Below are 21378 nucleotides of genomic sequence, written 5' to 3' on the forward strand. Positions count from 1 at the left end.
ATATGATTTTTAAAAAATTCTTTATGCATTTTTTTTTTTTTTTTTCATTTAAAATAAAAGGAAGAATGACCATACTTTCCCCCTCAAAACGTTTTGTAAACAAGAGGGCACAATGTGACGCCTCCAAAACAAAATTGAAAGCCTATTTTGAAAGTGCTGTTCCCCCTGGCTTGCAGGTCGGGTTTGCAAGTCACAGCTGTGGCTACAGTTTTTTACACTGCAGAGCTAAATTCTTTAGTTTTAAAACAAAATTGGTGCAATACTTATTTCTGTAATATCATCAAATAATCCTAAGTCAGCATCTATATCTTGATCTCAAACTCCACAATACCACAATAAGGTAGGCGTACATCAAGGCATAGTAGAGCGCACACTTTAAGAACATCCTTGAGTAAACAACTATACTGGAACTGTCGGCTCCCTCCATATTGCAGATTATACTGAGAAAAACCACATTCAGTGCAAAGTTAAAAAAGCTCAAACTCCAACATTGTCAGCAAACAAAATGCAAATAATAAAAACAAAACGAAAAGAATTGGAATTCAAATAAACATGATGAATAAACAGATGAGCTCGACTGAAGCTTTTTTTCTGTATGAAGAGCACTACCTGGAAGTGTAAATACATCCTTTCACATTATAGAATTGGCCTGCATGATTCAAGTATTCAAACTGATATGTTTTGGGCTAAAACAAAGTGGACATATGTGCAGAAAAAAACGTAACTTGTTTCCACAGGGTGACCCCGCATTGTTTTTGTTTTTTTTGTAAGTGAAGAAAGTCTAACTAGTGCCATTTGATTTTTTTTATATATAATATATATATGGTCATATGATTATGATTAACTATTTCCACATTGAGGTCACGGGTTTGTATGTTTTTGTTTTTTTTTGTCTCGTTTTTTTGTTTTTAAGTCAGAAGGTGAAAGATGCTCTACATGGACTCCCCACCTCCCATCAGATGGTCAACAGGAAGGAAGGAGCTGATGGGGGAGGGACTGTTGATTCTCCCTCCCTCACCACCACTGGGGCTGCCCCACAGGCTCGTGGAGTAATTGGGAACGCCCCAGAGAGACGAGCCGTGCAGGTCTCCGCTGCCAGCTCCTGACAGCCCGCTGCCGTTCCAGTGATTTGGATCAGTGCGGTTTGGGAAGGGGTGAGAACCCTCGATGGATCCGATCCGATTCTGAGAAGAGCCCAGCGTCTGCCAGCTGGGAGAGGCAGTCATTGACTGACCTTGTGCAAAGAAACGATTAATTTCCTCTTCACTAGCAAACTCTGCAAGAATAGTAGTGTTCCCTAAAACACACCTGAGGAGGAAGAGGAAGAACAGAGTCTTAATCAGTATTGTGCCTTACACTCTCATACAAGTCTGTGTGAACTCCAGCATGTGGTTCTGAGAATCAGGTTGCCACATTATTATAGTTTTTCAACCGAATAAGTAAACACGCTGATAGACTTCAATCAGGACCCTTAACGGGTTAGTTCACCCAAAAATTTTAATTCTGAAGTGACGAGAAAATGTTTTGTGCACAAAAAAACAAAAAAAACAACGACTTTATTCAACAATCTCTTCTCTTCCATGTCAATTTGATACGCTGATCACATGGTAAATGAAGGAGTGAGACAGCTCTCAGATTTCATCAAAAATATCTTCATTTGTGTTCCGAAGATTCCGAAGTATTACGGGGTTGGAACAACATGAGGGTGAGTAATTACTGACAGAAATCTAATTTTTGGGTGAAATAAACCTTTATTGTAATCCCATACAATACTATAATATATCATTTAAAATTAAAACATGACTGAACAGTATCATGCATATCCCCTATAGACCTTATTCAGAGCAGCGCCATGCCAGGTATGAAGCGAGGCTGTGAGGGATAGACTTACCATGTTTTAAATGGCATCCGCTGTTAAAAGCTGTATAAAGCTCCTAGATCACTTATAATTTTCTGAAGCTCATATTGTCTGGGATTTTTTTGCAGTGTTTTGTCAGCTTAATCCAAAAACATATTACATAACAGTACAACCCACTGAAGAGATGTATGTCTATCCCTCACAGGCTCGCTTTTATTCTCGTTAAAAATCAAAGATGTGAATAAGGTCTATAGTGCAGTGGATCTAAACCAGGGGGCCGGGGCAAATTTTAAAGGGGGCTTCAGGAAGTGTCATGTAACTTGATGCTCCATTGGCAATTGTATAATGAATATAAAATTTTCTAGCTGTGCTAAACCCTAAAATATTTCATCAAGTTAAAATTCTTCTCTATAATCTTTCAAATTAAGGGAGGGGGGCGGGGGTTCAGGACCACTGCAATACTGAACTGCATAAGCTGATTTTTTTTAAATGGAAGTTCAAATGGTCATTCAATTTTATAAAGGAACGTATCAAACCTCAAAAATAGTAGCCATGCACCACCAGTTGCTGATCTGTGGACTTAAAGCCTATAACTAGTTCATTCATAACAATGTTTCTCTTGGTTTCCACGCCAGCGCTGTTTGATCTAATAGAGATCTACGGTTAATAACGGAGAAATTTGAATGCTTCTCACTAAATCTCGCAGTGATGTTATTACTTCTGTGGCGATTTCAAATGCTTTCTTTACTGGATTAGCGCTGTGTAGTAACAGTGTCGCTTGATCAAGATCGGCTTGCGCTGACATTGGTCCAAACTGAGTGTGAAACCCAAAATAACGAGTATCGCAGTTTTCGTTCCGCTTTCATTACGTTTGCCATTTGATGTTGGGCAACGTTGTGGCGGTCGCGCCATATTTAACTTCGCAGTCCACTTACGAATCACGGTCGAATGGAACGCACCTTCAGTCAACATGATGTGTAGAGCGCAGTTCATGGTTGCATAGCAACGAAAGACGCCACGGGAGCGCAAGCACTTTGGAAAGGAGGAGAAAGCGGCACAGCCACGCTTTCCACGTGTTTTTAGATGTGATATGTAAACGGACACTAAGATTTATGCATTTTAATGAAAATATCGAGCGCTATATAATTTTTTTTTATATATCGTTACCGACAATTGCGTACTGCCGATAAATACCGATACCGTTTTATCGCCCAGCCATAACTTGCAGTCTTAAGCTGTACATTTCTATGAAAATTTTAATTCTTACCATTATAAACCAATCGATGCTTTTGATGAATAGTTTTTCAAGGTAGAAGTGGTCCAAGTTATGTATAGCTAAACTTAATGCACTCACCTCCTCTTACACTGCTATTATTAATTATTAGCAATCATAATATGATTTCTGTTCTTTACCTGCATTGAAAAAAAAAGATAGACTTACATGTGCAGTGACTTCTGGGCTTTTGCCGCCTCCTCCTTAGAGCTGTAGCAGACCACAGCATTGCCATGGGGAAGGTTCAGATGGAATGTGATCAGTGGACCGTGCTGCATGCACAGAGTTCGCAAGGTGGAGCCATCAATCTGCAAAACATGTTACACAATAAATTATTTTGCTGTGGCGTTATATATAAAAAGATATCTAGATTTCTAGTATTTCCTTTAATAACAGCCATTACTTACAAAATGGCTAATGAGAGTTGGCCATTGAGAATTATTACAAACTTGATCATAATGAAATCATATTTACATGAGCAGGGCTACATATATGTCCAAATGATGCAACACACAACCTAATATGTAGCTAGAAATTGCCTATATATCATCTGAATTCAGTCAGACATTCAGAATAAGCGTTTGTGTGCCTGACAGATATTAGCTTTTCCTTCTAAACTTCTAAAAAAGTATCAATAATCTATATTAGCGATTGATGATTTTTCAATAAAACCCTAAACTGCAAAATACAGTGGTGTTGATAAATAGTTTTATGCTGCATTTTCAATGTGTTTTGCACTGCAAAAATCATGAGTGCTGAAACAGGCAATGTGAATGCTATGGACTGTTAAAATGAGCCCATACAGTCCAAATCATTAAACTTCTTACCTGAGGTGTGAGGTTTTTGAGAACAAGCCAATTAGTTCTCCCTGAGCTGCTGTCACCCCAGCTGGAACCTGTGAACAACGATCATTTCAGGTCTCTCTCAATTCTTCAAACTCTACAGTACGGACACTGTTAATAAGAGTTTGTAAAGGTGAAAGGGAATATAACTGTGACTAACCAGAGTTGAATCTGGATTCAGAGCCACCCCAGCCTGCCAGTCTCAGAGAACCGTTGTCCCAAGATGAGGGCTGTTTCTGGCCAGTCAGGCCAGGTGGAGGGCGGGACGGAGCAGAGATGCCTTTCGAAGGGAGAGGAACCTTCCACAGCTCATGAGCCAAAGAGGTGTTGGTGACTGTACCAGGAGACCATTTGGAGTCACTGTTTCTGGCTGCAGGGAAGAAAGCAGAAAGTTAATGGACTGTATTTGAACCATAGGCCTGTGTGGCTCGGCCTAAATAGTTGCACACCAACCTGAAGTGCTTTGTGCTGTACTGCTGAGGGAACTATTGTGGTTGGAGGCACGAATGGATGTCCAGGCACTATTTGAAGGCAGCGTGGTGTTAAGTGATGAGGATGGCCCTGGAAGAACAGAAAAATTAAATATTTCATTGTTGAAAACACAAATACATACAACTCAGCAAATTACAGTACCATTACATTTTCTTTAATGGTCTCTGAGCAAAGTCTCTTACGCCAAGGCTGCATTTATTTGATCAAAAATATAAAATAAGGATCACAATATCAGAAATATTGTGAAATTTTACAATTTAATATAACTTGTCTATTTTAATATATTTCAAGTTTAAAATTTTACTTTAACTTTTGATCAATTTAATGCATCCTTGCTAAATAAAAATGTATTTCTTTAAAAAAAAAAAATCTTACTGACCACAAACTTTTGAACAGTACTTTATAATGATATATAGCTGGTTTAACAGATCACTTACCATTGTTCCTGTCCCTGAGGTGATCAACATCCCGGACTGTATTAATGGAGAGATTATTAATCACACTGCCAGGAGTGACAAATGGGTCAGTTTCAGGATCAATGTTTGGATATCCTTTCCAGGGCTCACCAGGACGGAACTCTGTCAAATAAACATAACATGGTGAGCTCGTTCATGCCACAATGGCACAGCGCCATGCTTAACCAGCTGAGCATCTCTGTAATATTCTATTTCAGGGAAAGATTTGATTGGAACATGTAAATCATTTATGAAGCAAATGGGTCTGAACCTGGTGGCCAGTTGACATTGGTGGAACCATGAGGTGATTTGGCACGGCTGGGCCAGCCATCTCCCACAGAGCCAGGAGGACTGATGGGAGTGTTACTGGCATTCATGAAGTCATATGGACCAAAGGGCGAGTCTTCAAGCCTCAGGCCAGATGTTATAGCACCTATAGTAAAATCATATCCATTAGACACTTTTCAATCACATTGTTTGATGAGATAAGATTAGGGCTGCACAACTGACTGAAAATGATTACTGTTGATTTTTATCCTTGATAAACAGAAAAAAAAATTCAAACAGAACAACATTTAGATGGAATGCACTAATTGACACTTGTCACAATAAATCACGCGGCCATATATATTTTTTCATATCAGCTGTGAAGCTATGACTGATTACAAAAAAGGGGTTATCAAATGGGGAAACCCACCAGATTTGCTGGGGTTTTGATCAAGTGGCGAGTTAACGGAGATATCCATGGCAGTCCACTTCTTCAGACGGGACTGTGGCTCCTTAAAACCAACACTACTTATGTCGAGGTTGCTTACATTCAAGTTTGAGTTCAAACCTAGAGGAATACAACAAAAGTAAATTAAAAAACAAGAAAATACACATCCTGACAGAAAATTAAGTAAACAACATTTCTGGTATCCAGGAATTAACAGCAGCTCTAACAAAAAGATCATAACATTACATTCAATTTAAATGCACCCAGTGTTTTGGATATATCAAAGTATTGATTGAATTCTAATTATTTATTACGGTGACAGTGTCGCAACTCAATACTTTGGCTTTTGTGTAACACCACACCACCATTGCAGCCGCATTGTTGCCAACAAACAAAAAAATTACAGAGTGCACAAAAACTGGGAAAACAAAGGCGACAAGCAAAAACAACCTTATTATTGTCAAGCGGCAGAAATTATAAGTACAAGCACCATACGTATGCCAGCCAAACATTGGATTTACAATCAAATAATAAGGGACTGAAATCAGAAGGTTTTGCAACATTGCATTGTTTTCCTTTTCCATCTAATACAAAATGCAAGAAGAAACTTTGCTGGGGACAACAAAATAGATAGACTGTATTCACCTCTTGCTGGCAGAGAGCTGCTGTCAGGACAGAAGTTCTTTCCTACCCGAGGGTTGATGGGAGAGCCTGGCACCATGTGGCCATTGCTCATAGGTGGGGCTAGGAGGCTATGACTTTGACTAATGCCAGCTGGCAGATAGCCTGACATGTCAGATGCAAACATTGAGTTGGGCTTGGCAGCTTGGTGCAACATAGAGTCAGTCTGGCCTATATTAAGATGGGGAGGACACCCACCTAAAGGGAAATTACTGAACGAGCTCAAGGAACTTTGTTCTTTCTGCAGGTCAGAGGCATTGGGGGGCATGAAGTTCTCCATATAGGACTTGAGGCTGGGTTGGTGCAGTGAGGGTGGCTGAGGGGAAGTCTGTTGCTTCATCAGGGAGGGATCGAGATGGCGAGGAGTCTGGATCATTTGCTGGGACGGACCCAAACCACGACCCTACACAATCACAAATGGAAAAATTACATAAACGAGCCAAGAGAGAAAGAAACAAAATCACACACAAAATTGGTCCAAGAGATCACAAACCTGCTGTTCCTGTTGCTGGCGGCTGTTAACAGGCATGGCCCTCTGATTTTGAGCTTTTTGCTGCAAAAGGAGACGCTGGCACCGAAAAAAAAGAAGAAAATGTAATATGTATCGCTAGGAACATGGTAACTTATCAGTTAAATATCTTCTAGGCTGTTACTTCCAGTGGGATCAATACCTGTAACTGATTAATCTGAGAAAGCTGAGACAGTTGGTTGAGTTGAGACAGCTGGTTCAGCATAGCCACCTGCTGTGGGCCAAACAGAGGATTCAGACCTCCATTATTGGGAGAGTACTTCAACAGGGGTGGAGGAACCTGCAAAGAGAGATTGTACACATTCGTTATGAAAATAAAAGGCATACATATTTTAATGGTTTATTCTGGTTTACAAAATTACATTTATTCTGTCTTTTTTTAAATTTAATTGAAAATAATTTCTCAATAAAATATAAATAATATTTTTTCCTCAAATCGTGCAGATCTTCAAATCAAGATCAAAAAGATCTTCATTTGTGTTTCGAAGATGAACGAAAGTCTTACGGGTTTGGAAGGACATGAGGGTGAGTAATTAATTACATAATTTTTGGGTAAACTAACCCTTTAATCTTAAAGTGAACTGAGCTTTAGAAACCCAATTGGAGTTACCTGAGAGGGAAGTAGTGGAGGAGGCACTTGGTTGCGTAGACTGGGCTGAGCGGAGTTCATAGGTTGTGCTGGAGGCTGCTGGGCGTTCCGGCCTTGTGCTGCTGCATTACCGACACTGTACATGTTTACATTCTGTGGAGAAACACAAACAACCCACATGTAAATAATGAGCATTCAGCAGTCCAGTGCATTCACAGCTTCAGCACACAGGCATCTGCCTAACAGAGGCAGAGTTTGGATGGTGAGGCCCTGGCAAGTTGCATTGTTTTGTTGTGCATTATTCGTAAGGAAAAAGCAGATATTCTGCATAGAAGTGATCTGTGAGTTTGGGAACTCATCTGCTACAGAGCTATTACATACGGGCAGTGAAAGCTGAAGCACAATTCACAGGCCAAGCAGTGTCAGAAAGGCTATGTTAGCATCCTCTTTGGCATGTTTTAGGAATTGGGATAAGAAAGAGACTACGACTCCTGAATGACTTGATGTTAAATACCCCATGAAATTGATTGAGGCATTTCCTTCTGGAAATTTGGGCTTTCCAATGGGGCCCCAAGATGACTTAAAATGATTAAAAAAAAAAAAAAAAAAGCTTAAAATTAAGCACAAAAAAAAGAAGAAAAAAGAAGGAGATTTTTTTTAATTTAAATTCACTCCCTTAAATGTCTCCCCCACCCTCGAAGCTCTTAACTTCAGAAATAAAGTTTAATTTGAACTAAACATCAATTTTACATCATAGGGTCTTCTTTACGTTGCATTTCTTTCCCATAGAGGGTGCTAAAGTAACCAACAAGCAAAAGTAACAGTCACTGTGTGAAGTGAAGGCTCCATTATTGCTACAAGATACTAGGAAATAACTGACCTTATCCATATAGGGATTACGGTCTATGGGAGAGTCTTTGTGGATCTGGTGACGTGAAGCAGGATTCTTTCCGTACTCTCCCATATTAAGAACATGCTTGTCAACATCAATGCGCTTGTCTGTCATTCCTGCAGAATATGAGAGGAATTTATAGATTTTACAATATCATGTTAGTATTCATGGACTGCAACAAACATCGCTCAATATCAGCACTGGAGGAGCATGTGAATGTGACCTACCTCCAGACATATCCATCTTATTGCTCTTCATGGAATCTTCAGCAGAATCCCTCTGTAAAAAGACAGAAGCGTAAGCATGCTAACTAATGAGTTTGTTTCACAAAGGATTTGTGGTCACCTAATATTTAAAATAATCAGGTTTCACTGGAAATTGTAGCAATCAGACTATTAATCCTTACAGGGTACATGTTGTTGAACTGTTTCACAAACGGATTCATCCACGGAGAATCATCTTGCTTGTTGGGTCCTTTGTTCAGCTAAAGGAAATAAGCAACCAAAATGTACACAATTTTGTCACTAAGTCCAAAACAGTAAATTCAGTGAATGATATTTTAAGCAGTTCTGCCAGGCTAAATCAGGTCTGAATTATTACCTTTGGAGGCATCTTCTTGTAGGACCAGTTTCCAGTTTGGTTTTCCAGTGATGAATTGTTGTTCCACATGCCTATCTTTACTTGCTCTTCCTCCTCCAAGTTGGAGTGCCCTGCCATAGAATTCTCCTCTCCATACCAGTCTTGCATAGGTTTGGATCCTAAAAAGACAAAAACAATATCAAATGAAAAATAAAAGGGTGATTATATGTTCAGTGATTAAAAATAAAATCACTGAACAGTTACATTTAAATTAATTTTATATTTACATTGGGGAAAAATAAACAATGGGTTTAAAATAAATCAAAGAAAGTTCTTTGCCTTAATTGGAGATGTGACATACCAGACTTGTGCTGTGACTGCTGTCCTACAGCAGCATTGCCCCAGCTACTGCCTCCTGAGTTTTCCCTCCCTGGCCCTTCCCAGCTGGAACCTGTATCAACAGGCTTTCCCCAAGCAGACGTGCCATTGTCCACAGTGACAGGTGAAGCAGCATGCTCACCCCAGGTAGAGGACTCCATTTTTTGTGGCCCACCATACGTCTCTCCCCACCCTGTGAGCAGACAGCAAAAAACATGAGCAAAATACCAGTACACAAAATAATACTATTTTTATAGTATAGTATTTTTTTTTGCAAACAAATTAAATCGTCAGAGCAAACAAGAATCAAAAGTGTGAATTATTAGCTACATAGCAAATGACTATGCAACTCATTTGCATCTAAACATGAAATATTTAACATCCTTAAAACAAGGAAAGGTTATTGTTTTAAAAAATAAAAAATAATACCAAGGACAACGCAATTAATATGTACAAATAAACTCCAAAGTGGCACTGGACAGCACCTGCAAACTTTCCGATGGCCTAAATCCGACCCTTGCATAAACATGCTTATGTAAGCTTTGTTTACTCTGAAGTCCTTCTAATGGATCAGCTTACATTTAACCACTAAGGTTTATGCACTTTCACCACCCAGCATATGCCCTGAATACTTCCTTCAAAAATAGCCCTGTTCATGTGTGCCCTCCTGCTCAAGTTGCTGCCTTATGACTGCACCATAGGTCAGAATGTAACCCAAGCCTATTTTTCCCTGAGCACAAGCTCATATACAGCCAATATCAAATGAATTGGGAACACTATTTGAACCTATCCTTTTACAGTTCCCATTTAGCAAATAACAAAAATGAAAAAGCTGCACTTACACAATGTACATCAATTTCAATGTACTGCATGAATACATTTATATATAGACATGCATGCACACAAACACTCAATCATAAGTTCAGAACTTGTCAGTGCAGGAGGTATTAGAGGAAAGGGGTGGGTGGAAAAAGCACATCCAGAAAAATTCCAAAGGAATGAGTGCATGACTAAAGATAAATATAATGGGTGAGTAATAATTGCCAAGGCACTGCCAAAAAGGAAGACACCCACCTGGGCTGCAGTTCTTTTCCTTTGGAGCCATGGAGCTTTGGGCTTGTGGGGGCTGACAAACAGCCATGCCATCCTGCTCTCCAGCATTGTTCTTGTTCCACATATTTACGTTGGAGTTTAATTTGTTGGGATCTCCCCATGCTGAAGTACCATCATCAATATCCATTCTGCGCCTGATGGATTCAGGGGATGGCTCTTCCCATCCAGTGGATGATTCTTCTTTGGAGGCAGCAGGTATTGGGCCCCCCCGCCATCCTGTAGGCTTGTTCTGACTAGGGGCTCCAGTCTGAGAGGTGTTCCCACTCCTGAACGTTCCCATGCTGGAATCTTGGGACTTACCCCATTCTGAAGAGTTGTTCGTTTTTGTGTTGTCGCCCCAAGCAGGGTTGGAGTGGCTTGGTTTGATTGGCTCGCCCCAGGTTTGGTTTTGATTGTTAGTCTTCGGTGGGTCTCCCCATCCTGTGGCTGGACCACTCTGGTCAGGAGTGTTGGTGTCTCCACTGCCTCCCCAGGTGTTGCTTGTCCCGCAGGGCCCAGGCTCGCTCCAGCCCGATCCAGAGCGGTCGCTGTCGCTGTCCCTGTCCCAGCCACCTGAACCAGGCTTCTGGGTCTCTACCCAATGGTTTCCCTTTGGGCCTTCTTCACCCCATCCCTCTCCAGCAGAGCCCCAGCCTTGCTTTGCCTTCGGCGCATTATTCCAAGAGGACTTCTCATCCTTGGTGCTATTCCATGAAGAACCGCCTTTGTTCATTGTAACAGAAGGGGCATCCTCCCATCTATTTTGCCCAACTGGGCCTTTGGTAACTCCCCAGCCAGTTGAAGGTTTCGGTTCAGACCACCCAGACACGGAAGAATCGCTACTTTTGTTGGTGCTGGGTCCGGGTCCATCTCCCCACCCACCTGAGTTAGATCCCTGAGTGGGAGCACTGCCCCAGCCTGTCTGTCCAGATCCTGTCTTTTTATCGGAACTTGAAACATCCCAGACAGTGTTCTGGCGGACTGGAGTTTGTCCCCATCCAGTGTTGGACAGCACCCTGGGGTCCACGTCAATTCTAGAGAGAGCTGCATTAACCATGCCCTGCGGATTTCCCCTCCTTCGGTTGGCACCACGCTGCCCGTCCCTCTCACTGCGACCTCCCGAGCTCTCTCCACTACCTTCACTGCCTGTAGATTTGTTCCAAGTGCTGCCTTGCAACGCTTGACCAGAGCTCCCTATACCAAGAGCATCATCCTCCAAAGACTTCCATCCATTAGTTCCCTTTCTGCTTCCATTCGTGCTATCATTGGAATGCTGACTGTTGCTGGGCAAAGTGTTCCACTCCCCGTTTGAGACCTTAGTGCCAGTGTTTGAAGAGGATGAGGAAGAGGAAGAAGAGGAGGAGGAGGCACTCCCCCAGGGGCGAGGGATCCCAGCTGGGCCCACACCATTACCTGCTCCCCAAGACATACTTTGTGAGGTACCGGGGGTTGAGTCCCAACCTCTTTCACGACCGCCCATCCCGTTATTATTATTATTCTTTAAAGCAGCACTCACAGAGGAGCTGTTGGCTCCAGACTGCATTAGAGTTGCATTCACAGTGTCGCCCACAGCTTGGCCTTTAGGGATGGGACATTTGTCTCCAGAGTAATTAGTGCTGGGCGTAATGCCCCATGCTGTACCGTAAGACCCACTGTTAATTCCCTCACTGTTGCCGTGTTGAGAAATGGAAGTGCCATTAGAGACTGGAGAAATAGGGAGCTGAGGGGAGCCCCCTGTACTCATAGGCCAAGCTCGGTGCCCTGGGGGCTGTTCATTCATCTGCATTGAACCTGTAGAGTTTGGTAAACTAGAGGTCATCGAGTTAGTAGTGTTATTTGGTCCATTAAATTCAGTGTTAAGGTTTTGAGGCTGCCCACTTGGAACCTTGTTTGTACCATTGACTTCAGCTTCGGACAGCTGCAGGCATCCCCAGGACATCTTAGAGTTGATACTCTGCATGCTGGGTGTTTGACCTATGGTGCTTTGTTGAGTGTTGGTGCCACCATTTCCGTTCCCCACCGACCCGTGGGGATTGGGCCCAGTGCTCTGAAGAACGGGCCAGGCACCATGGTTGGCATTTGGGTTCAAAGTGCTTGGATTTATACCTATATTGGTTGAGGAAACTTGGGTACCCCATGCATTTATTTTGCCATGGCTGCTTTCTGCCAGCTTGCCACTGGGGCCATCTCCGGAGCCTTGACATGTGCTTAGCATTGAGCCATTGGATACACCCCAAGGCCCCTTAACACTCCCATTACCCACATTATTGCTGCCATTTGCAACCATGAAATGAGAACCTTGTCTATTGCCATTGTTGTCACCCCCAGTGCTCCCAGACGGCATCATACTAAGATTTTTTTCCGACCCAGAGCTGGAGGCAGAGTCAGCATCCATACATTCAGAGGCTAACTCTGGATCACTACCAGTGATAGAGGGCCAGGGTCCCTTATCTACAATTACTTTTCCCCAGTTGCTGTTTGAGTCGCTGCAAGGTGAGCCTGAGCTCCATGGTGAACTTTCATACTGAGGTTCCAGACCAGCATGTTCCAAACCTGTGAACGCAAATAAAAGGTCAGTCATTTCAGATGGCAAACAGAGAAAAAAATTTGGACACAGTCTGTATTTGTTTAGTAAAGACTTAAGAATGTGGTGACTTAAAATATAAGGTTCCTGCCCAAAAATATTTGTTGGGACAATTTAGACATTCAGGAAGACATTACTTTAGACATTCAGCACATTTAGTTCCACAGACTCCATGCAATGAAATATCCCTGTACTTTTATTAACTGAATTATTAACTGTAATACACCCACGTGTAAATAAAACAACCTAAAACACAAGCCAAATGGCGCATATAAATGTGTTGGTTACAAACATTTGGTTACAAATTACAAATTGTTTTGTACAATGGCTAACTGCCCATAGTCCTTGTCTCTGTCCTGCTGAGAGGTGTCTCACTCAAGCCAGACTGAAACAGTAGTAGAGCTGCCACCATTTTGTAGCCGCAGCATGATCATGCTGCAAGCCAGGATGGAAGAGAAGGGAAAGACAGACGACTGCAAGCAGCAACACTAAGTGTGAAGTGTCTCTGCAAGTTTGCTAATTTTGCTTTGATGCGGCAAGCGTAGTGGCACTAAATTCTAACAATAACACAACTGCTGTGTTCGTTGAAATATGCATTTTCTGGTAGCCTGCTCTTGCTTTCATATTTTTCTGCAAGATGGCTGCCAAGCTTCTTTGAGCACTGTTCTCTTGCCAAGTCTGAGATCCTTCTCCCCGGCTGTGTTAACAACAGATATGGGAAGACAAAGCAGCACAGACAGTCTCTTTGCTGGTCTCAAGTAAACTGTTTGTTTAAGAGTGACTCAGTAAAATATGAGATTCTGCTGAAGGTCACTGGAGGTAAAGGAAAATTACAGTTATATTACATTTCAATCTCATATTTCATCTCTCCAGGGGAGACAAAAAGAGACGTCAACTAGGGAGAGACTTGTAGTCTACAAGTTAGCGGGATAGAACAATGGAAATTCCGCTATCATTCACTCACCCTATTAAAGGCTGTCATTTACTGACCTTGTCTTTCCAAACCTATATGACTTCTTCTGTTGAACACAAAAGGATATATTTTGGAGAAAAAAAAAAAAATCATTCAGGCTCAGAATCACAAGGTCAGTAAACGACAGCCTTTAATATTTTTGGAGGACCTGTTCCTTTAATGGGAGACATACTTACAATGCAAGACTGAATTAAGAAAAGTTAGCACTTTGAAACAGTTGGCAGCACTACTAGTCTGGTCTTATATAACAGGAAAAACACAGATTTGGCAGGAAACAGGGAAAGTCAGTATACCTATGCCAAGATATTATAATAATTCTTACAAGAAGCTCTTAGAGCAAACGGCTAAATTTAGAGAGAATCAAAGCTACTCATGAAAAACACTTCAGCATGCACCACAGAGATATTGACAACAACTTGCAATCTACCTAAACACAAACTGATGAACAGGTCTTCAGATGACTTTTGGACTTAACACACACACACTAAACAAAAATGGTAAACAACAGCACATGGTGAGAAAAAAAGAAATAGTGCGCCACCTGTTTGGTTAGGGGAGTGGCTGACAGAATCCCGAATGGGAGCCATGCCTACAAAAAAAACAAAGAGCAACACAGTCAGGAAAAATAACTAAATGAAGCTGCAAAATAGGTCACACCAATAAAAAGGCCACACGCTAAGACCATTTAACAAATAATATTGCTTATTTCTACAGCTATGACCAACAATTCCAATTCATCACTGCTACTTTTACAGGTAACTCCATTAGCATGACTACTGAACTGGACTTTAAATTAGTGCTTGACTAATATGGGTTTTTCAGTGGGACATGCACATGCCAAAATATACTAGCACAGATATTTTTACACAATACTTGCATTACAAAAAACAACAAAACACTTGAAACAAATTATTTTGTTGTTTAGACACTTTAGACAATGCTTACAATCTGAAAATGGTGAAATATTAGCCAATTTATCAACATGACTACTAAAATACCAAAGAAACAAAAAAACAACAGTACTTTATGAACACTTGGGGTGGGAATCTTTTGGTACCTCACTATTCCAATTCATATCGACTATTGAGGTCATGATTAGATAAAAAAAAATCAATTCTCAATTTTTTGAATAAAATTTGAATATACATAGATTTGATTCTAAATTACTGTTTTGTGTTACTTTTCCTATTTGACTGTGGTAGATAGGACTTGAAGAAAAAAACCCACTGAATTAAATGTGAACCTTTTTCTTCCCATTTTAAATCAACCCAATATTATTATTAAGCTGATTGCAATCATTACACACATGACTGGCAGACTTCTGTAATAAAGCAAGGCAGACCATTTTATTTTAATTTTTATATTAAAAATAGGAACGAAACAGCAAATTACAACAGGACAAATACAATAGAAAAAAAATACAAATTAAATAAAGTTTTTGAGGTACAGTAGCCTAGGTTTATTTAACTTGTAGTAATAAATACTACTAGGGCTGTGACATTAACGCGTTCATTTCGATTAATTAATCTGAGAAAAAATAACGCGTTAAAAAAAATAACGCAGATTAATCCATTCCATATTGACCTTTGAACCTGGAGCCGTTCTAGCCACCATTCGACTGTAAAATGAAGGAGGGAGACGAGAACGCGCTGGCGCTGCCTGGATCATTGATTGGAACATTTACTTATAAAAAAAACAGCCGGCATTTCCACGTTGATTCACCGGTGAACGTAAGGGACCAAGGTCGAATTAATGTTGGATTATGTTTCGATTGTACAAAACGAATCAACGTTGAAATCGTGACGTTGTTTTACCGTTGATGTCGTGACGTTGTTTCACCGTCTCTTCTTTCAATATGGGTGAATAGCTTGTTTGCATATGACGTCACATCACTACGTTGCCATGGTGCGAAATGCAGATGGAGGGCAGGAAGCGATTTGCTACATTAGGAAGCACTAAAACAAACTCAAAATGCCTATGTTTTGCGTCGTTTATGGTTGCTCAAATCGATGAAACCACAAGGAGTTTTTATCGAGTACCAAAAGTTGTTGTTCACAAGGGGAAAAAGACAAGAAATTGACCGAAAAACGCCGGAAAAAAATGCCTTGCAAACCTACGTCGGAAAAAGCCTGTGTGTGCAGTGATCACTTTGTCAAAGGTGAGTTAATACAACTTATGTGGCTATGCTTGTGTAACGTACCAGTTTCTGAACTTTGTAAAGTCAGAAAGTAAAGTTTGTTTCTTTGAGTTTGTAAGTTACCCCTGTAACTGAAGACAAACGTAACGTTACAGGCAAATCTTTCAATTCAGTTGAAAAATCACTCCTCTTCATAACGTAAGGATCACGTCCAACATATGTTTAGATTTTTTGTTATATCTTTCTCTTGTAATAGCGTCTAAAGTAGTACAGTACGGACTTTCCTCCATCTCGTCCATTCCGCTCTTCTCTTCCTGCCCTCCATTTGAATTTCGCGCGTCATCACAATCACGTGACTGCAAACCACCTATAAAGATTGTATGTCGACGTTGAACCAATGTTGAATTATGCTTCGGTTTTGCAAATTGAATCAACGTTGATATCGTGACGTTGATTCACCGTATTACCTTTCATCATGGGATAATGAGTCATGACAATGCTGACTGAATTTATGATTAACTGTACACTAAAATATTGTTAACTGTCAAATTACTTGCAGCAATGGCTTAATAAAACACATTTAGTAAAAATATAACACATGCTCAAGATTGTAAAACAAGTTTTATTCTGAAAAAACAAGTCTAAAAATACTTTCTAAAACGAAAAACATCTCAAACTTTAAATTGCAGCATTTTTGAAGTAATGTTAAAAACCTGTAAAGCAAGTGTAAATAATGTTTATAATTTAATGTTTAATATTAAATGTAGGCTATAAATGAACATTAATGAAACAGACGGCAACGTTTATGAGACTGCTGTCCCTTTAAGAATGAATTAACAGATCTAATATACTGTTACACAACGATTTCCTCCTAACTGTGTTAGGACATAACAGACTGTGTTTATGTGAATACTCCACCTGATGTGCATTTTGACAATTGTGTGTGCATTTGACCATGCAAGCACAATAAGCTGTGAAAGGGAAGTAAATTCGGGATCGCATGCATCTAAGAGGCAGCATCTGTGCTCATGCTTTGCCTGTGTCCGTCAGCACGAGCATTACATTGAGTTCTACTTCACCGGCTTATTGTGATTAACAACACTAACGTGCCAATAACTTTTAGTACTGTGAAGTTAAAGTGTAATACTTTAGAAAATTGATATTTGAAATTTGTGAATCGGAAGAGGATAGATTCGCGATTCATGTGAATCGATTTTTCCCCCACCCCTAATGAACACACACATATCTGTCCTTGTAAACTTGAAAAGCCTCCATCTATCACCAATGGCTAACTTTAAACATATACATCATAGCTCTGTGTACCTGGCTGATCCATAATTAACAAGGTCATTTTGTGGAGGACTAGTACCTGAAAGGTGGCTTTGGGCGCAGTGTAGGACAGACCTCTCAGTTGTAAGCTCCCCTGGCTGGCTAGAGTTGAGCTGCACTTGAGTTCCCAGGGTGGCAGCGAGGACCGTGAGGGATTGCCCACACTTCAACAGCTATTTCTGTTTGTGCTGACAGAGATGCGGCGGAACTTCACGGAGCGGGTACCGAGGCAGGGCTTGGGGCTGGCCGCTGGCTGGGGCCCTCTTGGCATTGCTGATGGCGCAGGTTACAGTGGAGGTGCTGCTGTTCTAATTGGCAGACTGAGGCTGGCTGAAACTGGACTTGATATGTTCTGGCACTGAAATCAAAACAATAACAGGTATCAAAAACTGTAAACCCCAATATTTCCATCCTACACAATATATAGTATATACTCAAATGCACTCATTCATATGTGATTATTCCCTTTATTTAGAACTTCTGGGCACATGTTTGATTAAGAATGTACTTTCTCTTTGAGTGAGAATGTACATTGTACTTTCACGTTTAAAATGTAGCAGCAATCAGGGTCCAAATCTGTTCAATGAACGAAAATAAACGAACGAAATTGACAAACATAGCCAGAAACGGAAACAAAATCAAAACAGACACACTTATTTGAAATGGCCATTAACCGGTTATTAACGTTATTTTATCGTTCTGTTAAATATTTTAATTTGGCAGTCAACCAATCACGAATTCAAATAGTACAGACTGTGCAAATGTGATATTGATGCATAGCCAATATCACCTTGACTGAAATGCCTGCGCTCAGCTGTCAAGTCATCATAGGTAAGTCGCAATGGCAATGCGCTGGCATTAGTTTTCCCAAGGATATACTGTATATGTCACCAAATGTCAAACAATTAGGCCTACATTTCAGTGAAAATGAATTGCAGGTAGCCTAATATGCAACTTTGTTTTTTGAAACCAGCGAAAATTCCAGGATAGTGTAGAACACTGATTCACACGTCGTCACATCACGCACTTCAAGTGCTTCTGTGAACGGAGGAAACCGAATAAAACGAAATATATAAAACGAATATAGGCCTATACGCAAAGTGTAAGCTATTCACTTAAATTATTACAGATTAACAAAACAAAAGGAAAATTTTGCTGATCTCGGTTCATGCGACGGGGTCCAAAGTTCACGGAAAGGAAACCGAGACGGCAGAAAACGGCATCGTGCTTGTTTTCTGTATTTTACAAAAGCTTTACAGTTTTGAATCATGTTTTGCTTCTATCCGTATGACCATAAATTGCAGAGTAACGGGTTCCTCAGAAGGACAAAAATTCCTGTGATTGCGCCATCAAGCTCAGAGCCACCCGGTTCTGTCTCCCCACCATGTTATTCACATTTCTGCCTGCATCCCCATGGTTGGCGTGTAAGATTGCAGTCATCCAAATGATGAAAAAGTTGTGTCGTAAACAATGTTTTTTGCGACACCACGATATAAACTATAGAGCATAATATTAAAGTCCGTGTGAACCGGAAGTTGCAAACGACTTTTCTCCAGTGCTGTGACGTATTTCCCAGTGAAAAGGAATATTGAACAGAGGGCAGGGTTTTACTCTAGCGCTCCTCCTCTCCATCTCTCGCTCATAGCAGACTAACGGTTTGAGGGGAGTGGTTAAGCGTTTCCCAAACCAAGCCGTCAAACATACGTCATCAGAGAAGGTCCTCCAAGGCAGAGGGGGCATTTTCAGATTTTGATTAAAGATTACAAAGCCAAAAAAATTTTTTGTGTGGATTGACTTGCATGGATGAATTGTTCACCACAAAACTAACAATTTAGGCAAACAAAGTAAATATGGTCAATTTTGAATTCGTGTGGACTTTAAACAATAGACTTTTTATATTGTCCATACGATATATATAGTCATATCGCACAGCCCTAATAAAAACTATGGAAACCCTACAAAAAAATAAATAAATAAATACTGCACCTCGTTAGAAACTGACCTAATTTAAAACACTTTGAAGGCCAATAATCTGAATAAAACAGTATTCGAGAGATTAAGTTGTTTATATGGTTTGCTTTTAGAACTTATAGAGCAGTTCCATACAGATTCATGGGTACCACGTTAAGTCCACTATGTTAATTATGCCTCCTCTACATTGGCTGAATAATTGAGGAAAATTTTGGAAACAAACTCAAAACGGTTTAATGTTGCTAACGTAGTATAGTTTTGCTGCTACCGTCATACAAATAGTTCAGTTGTTGTCAGTCTAGCAGTTCATAAATACAACCTTGCACAATTGTCAGACACCGCAACAGATAGTGAGTTGTAAAATGCAGTAAAAACTCAATACTTAATCTCCATAAGAGTCATAGTCCATGTAAATTGTGACTTAAACAAATGTTTACAACTCACTAAAACAATATTTTCATTGAGACACTTCCAGGATTTATTACATTATTATTTTCACTATCAACCATCAGCCGATTGTTTAAAAACAGCCGATGATCAGGGCCAATTATATCCTGTCAATCAAAAGGGGACAGAAAAACATGTCATACTGCAACTCATACTGTGTGGGAAGAAAATATCTAGTATTGAAATTAGGGCTGTATTGAAGTTAACAACTATAATGCATTAACAGTTAAAAATAGCGACGTTAAAGCAGGCTCTATTTTACCAGGGCTGGTAGGTCCATGGGTTTTCCCTACGCCAAACGTTAATTGTAGTGTGCCTCCCATCTAATGATCGCAAAGAGCTTTGTGCTTTGTTACTTCTAATAAGAAACAGTCAAATTCAAAACAATACATGGTGTTTTGATGCACTTAAATGTGACATGACAGATCGCTGTAGCTCCTCAGAGTTCAAGTTCTTCTTCACCTTCTCAGTTCTCGCGCATGCGTCGTGGCGCTCTCGTGAACTCACGTCAGAGGCCCACACAGAAGAAAATGAATAGTTGAATAAAGCCGGTATTTTTGCGCACAAATAGTATTCTCGTTGCTTGATAAACTTAAGGTTGAGCTACTGTAGTCACTTGGACTATTTTAACGCTGTTTTTAATAACTTTTCTAGATCGGCAGAATGAAATTGCCTAGAAGCCTATGAAGGGGTGACAGCTCTCAGATTTCATCAAAAATATCTTAATTTGTGTTCTGAAGATGAACGAAAGTCTTACAGGGTTGGAACAACATGAGAGAATTTTAATTTTTGGGTGAACTAACCCTTTAACTTTGCATTTACTTTAGGGAAGTTTTCCAATGTCCAGTTCGTTAGTTAGCTATAAAGAGATTTACTGTTAATTATACATGTATGTTTTAATTAATTTGACAAGAAGACAAGCGTTTATGAACGCATATAACTATATATAACCAAGTTGTTTGCAAACATTTCAGTTTTCATTTGAGTGTAATTATAAAAAAAAAAAAAAATTAATAGTTGAATAGTTTGGGCTATGTTGTTCATTTTAACCTCTAATATTATAGTAATGTACCAAATGAGAGGGTTCCCTGTATAGTTTACAGAATTAGTTGGGAGAGATTTTTTTTCCTTAGGAAAACCAAACTATCAAACAAAAATCAGTATCGGCAGATAATCATTCTGAAAAATCTGCAATCGTTATCAGTGGAGAAATTTAGTATTGGTGCCTCTATATTTATGACAAAGCTTCCCTGCAATTGATGGAATTTTCAGGCAATTCATGGTTTCACTGTTTTATGGTAGGGGCGCTATTACGCATCTCTGAAATAGTACAGAATCTTCAGATCCAAAAACAAGCAAAGCAGCAGCAGAAACAAGTGACAGAAGCATTGCTTACGCACATGTAGTGGTGGACAATATGACCAAAATCTTGTATCACAATATGAATAATTTCACGATAACATTATGCATAACGATATAGTTATTTTTGCTTTAAATAAAGTTATGATATAAAATTTGTATTGAAATTTCATAAATCTCATCACCAGTTTCAAAATCACAAA

The 21378-nt window shown here is 40.0% G+C and overlaps 1 protein-coding gene across 4 annotated transcripts in view; it reads right to left on the reverse strand.

The window, feature by feature from the left end:
- LOC311277018 (trinucleotide repeat-containing gene 6A protein-like) overlaps positions 1–21378 on the reverse strand; it is a 39593-nt gene continuing 18215 nt past the window's right edge. For 3 of the 4 annotated variants that reach the window (XM_084387120.1, XM_084387121.1, XM_084387122.1), the window contains 20 exons: positions 17439–17756; positions 14474–14521; positions 10358–12928; positions 9267–9476; positions 8927–9084; positions 8733–8810; positions 8554–8605; positions 8315–8442; positions 7456–7587; positions 6988–7125; positions 6810–6884; positions 6281–6719; positions 5618–5755; positions 5192–5353; positions 4903–5043; positions 4427–4534; positions 4134–4343; positions 3959–4026; positions 3300–3439; positions 1–1308 (listed from right to left, as the gene is read on the reverse strand). In XM_084387120.1, coding sequence (XP_084243246.1) covers positions 933–1308; positions 3300–3439; positions 3959–4026; positions 4134–4343; positions 4427–4534; positions 4903–5043; positions 5192–5353; positions 5618–5755; positions 6281–6719; positions 6810–6884; positions 6988–7125; positions 7456–7587; positions 8315–8442; positions 8554–8605; positions 8733–8810; positions 8927–9084; positions 9267–9476; positions 10358–12928; positions 14474–14519 — 5370 coding nt within the window. In that variant the 5' untranslated portion in view covers positions 14520–14521; positions 17439–17756 and the 3' untranslated portion in view covers positions 1–932. The remainder of the gene's footprint in view (positions 1309–3299; positions 3440–3958; positions 4027–4133; positions 4344–4426; positions 4535–4902; positions 5044–5191; positions 5354–5617; positions 5756–6280; positions 6720–6809; positions 6885–6987; positions 7126–7455; positions 7588–8314; positions 8443–8553; positions 8606–8732; positions 8811–8926; positions 9085–9266; positions 9477–10357; positions 12929–14473; positions 14522–17438; positions 17757–21378) is intronic. The other variant, XM_084387123.1, reaches the window with a different exon arrangement.

The sequence above is a fragment of the Rutilus rutilus genome, assembly GCF_951802725.1.
Source record: "Rutilus rutilus genome assembly, chromosome: 1".
NCBI lineage: Eukaryota > Metazoa > Chordata > Actinopteri > Cypriniformes > Leuciscidae > Rutilus > Rutilus rutilus.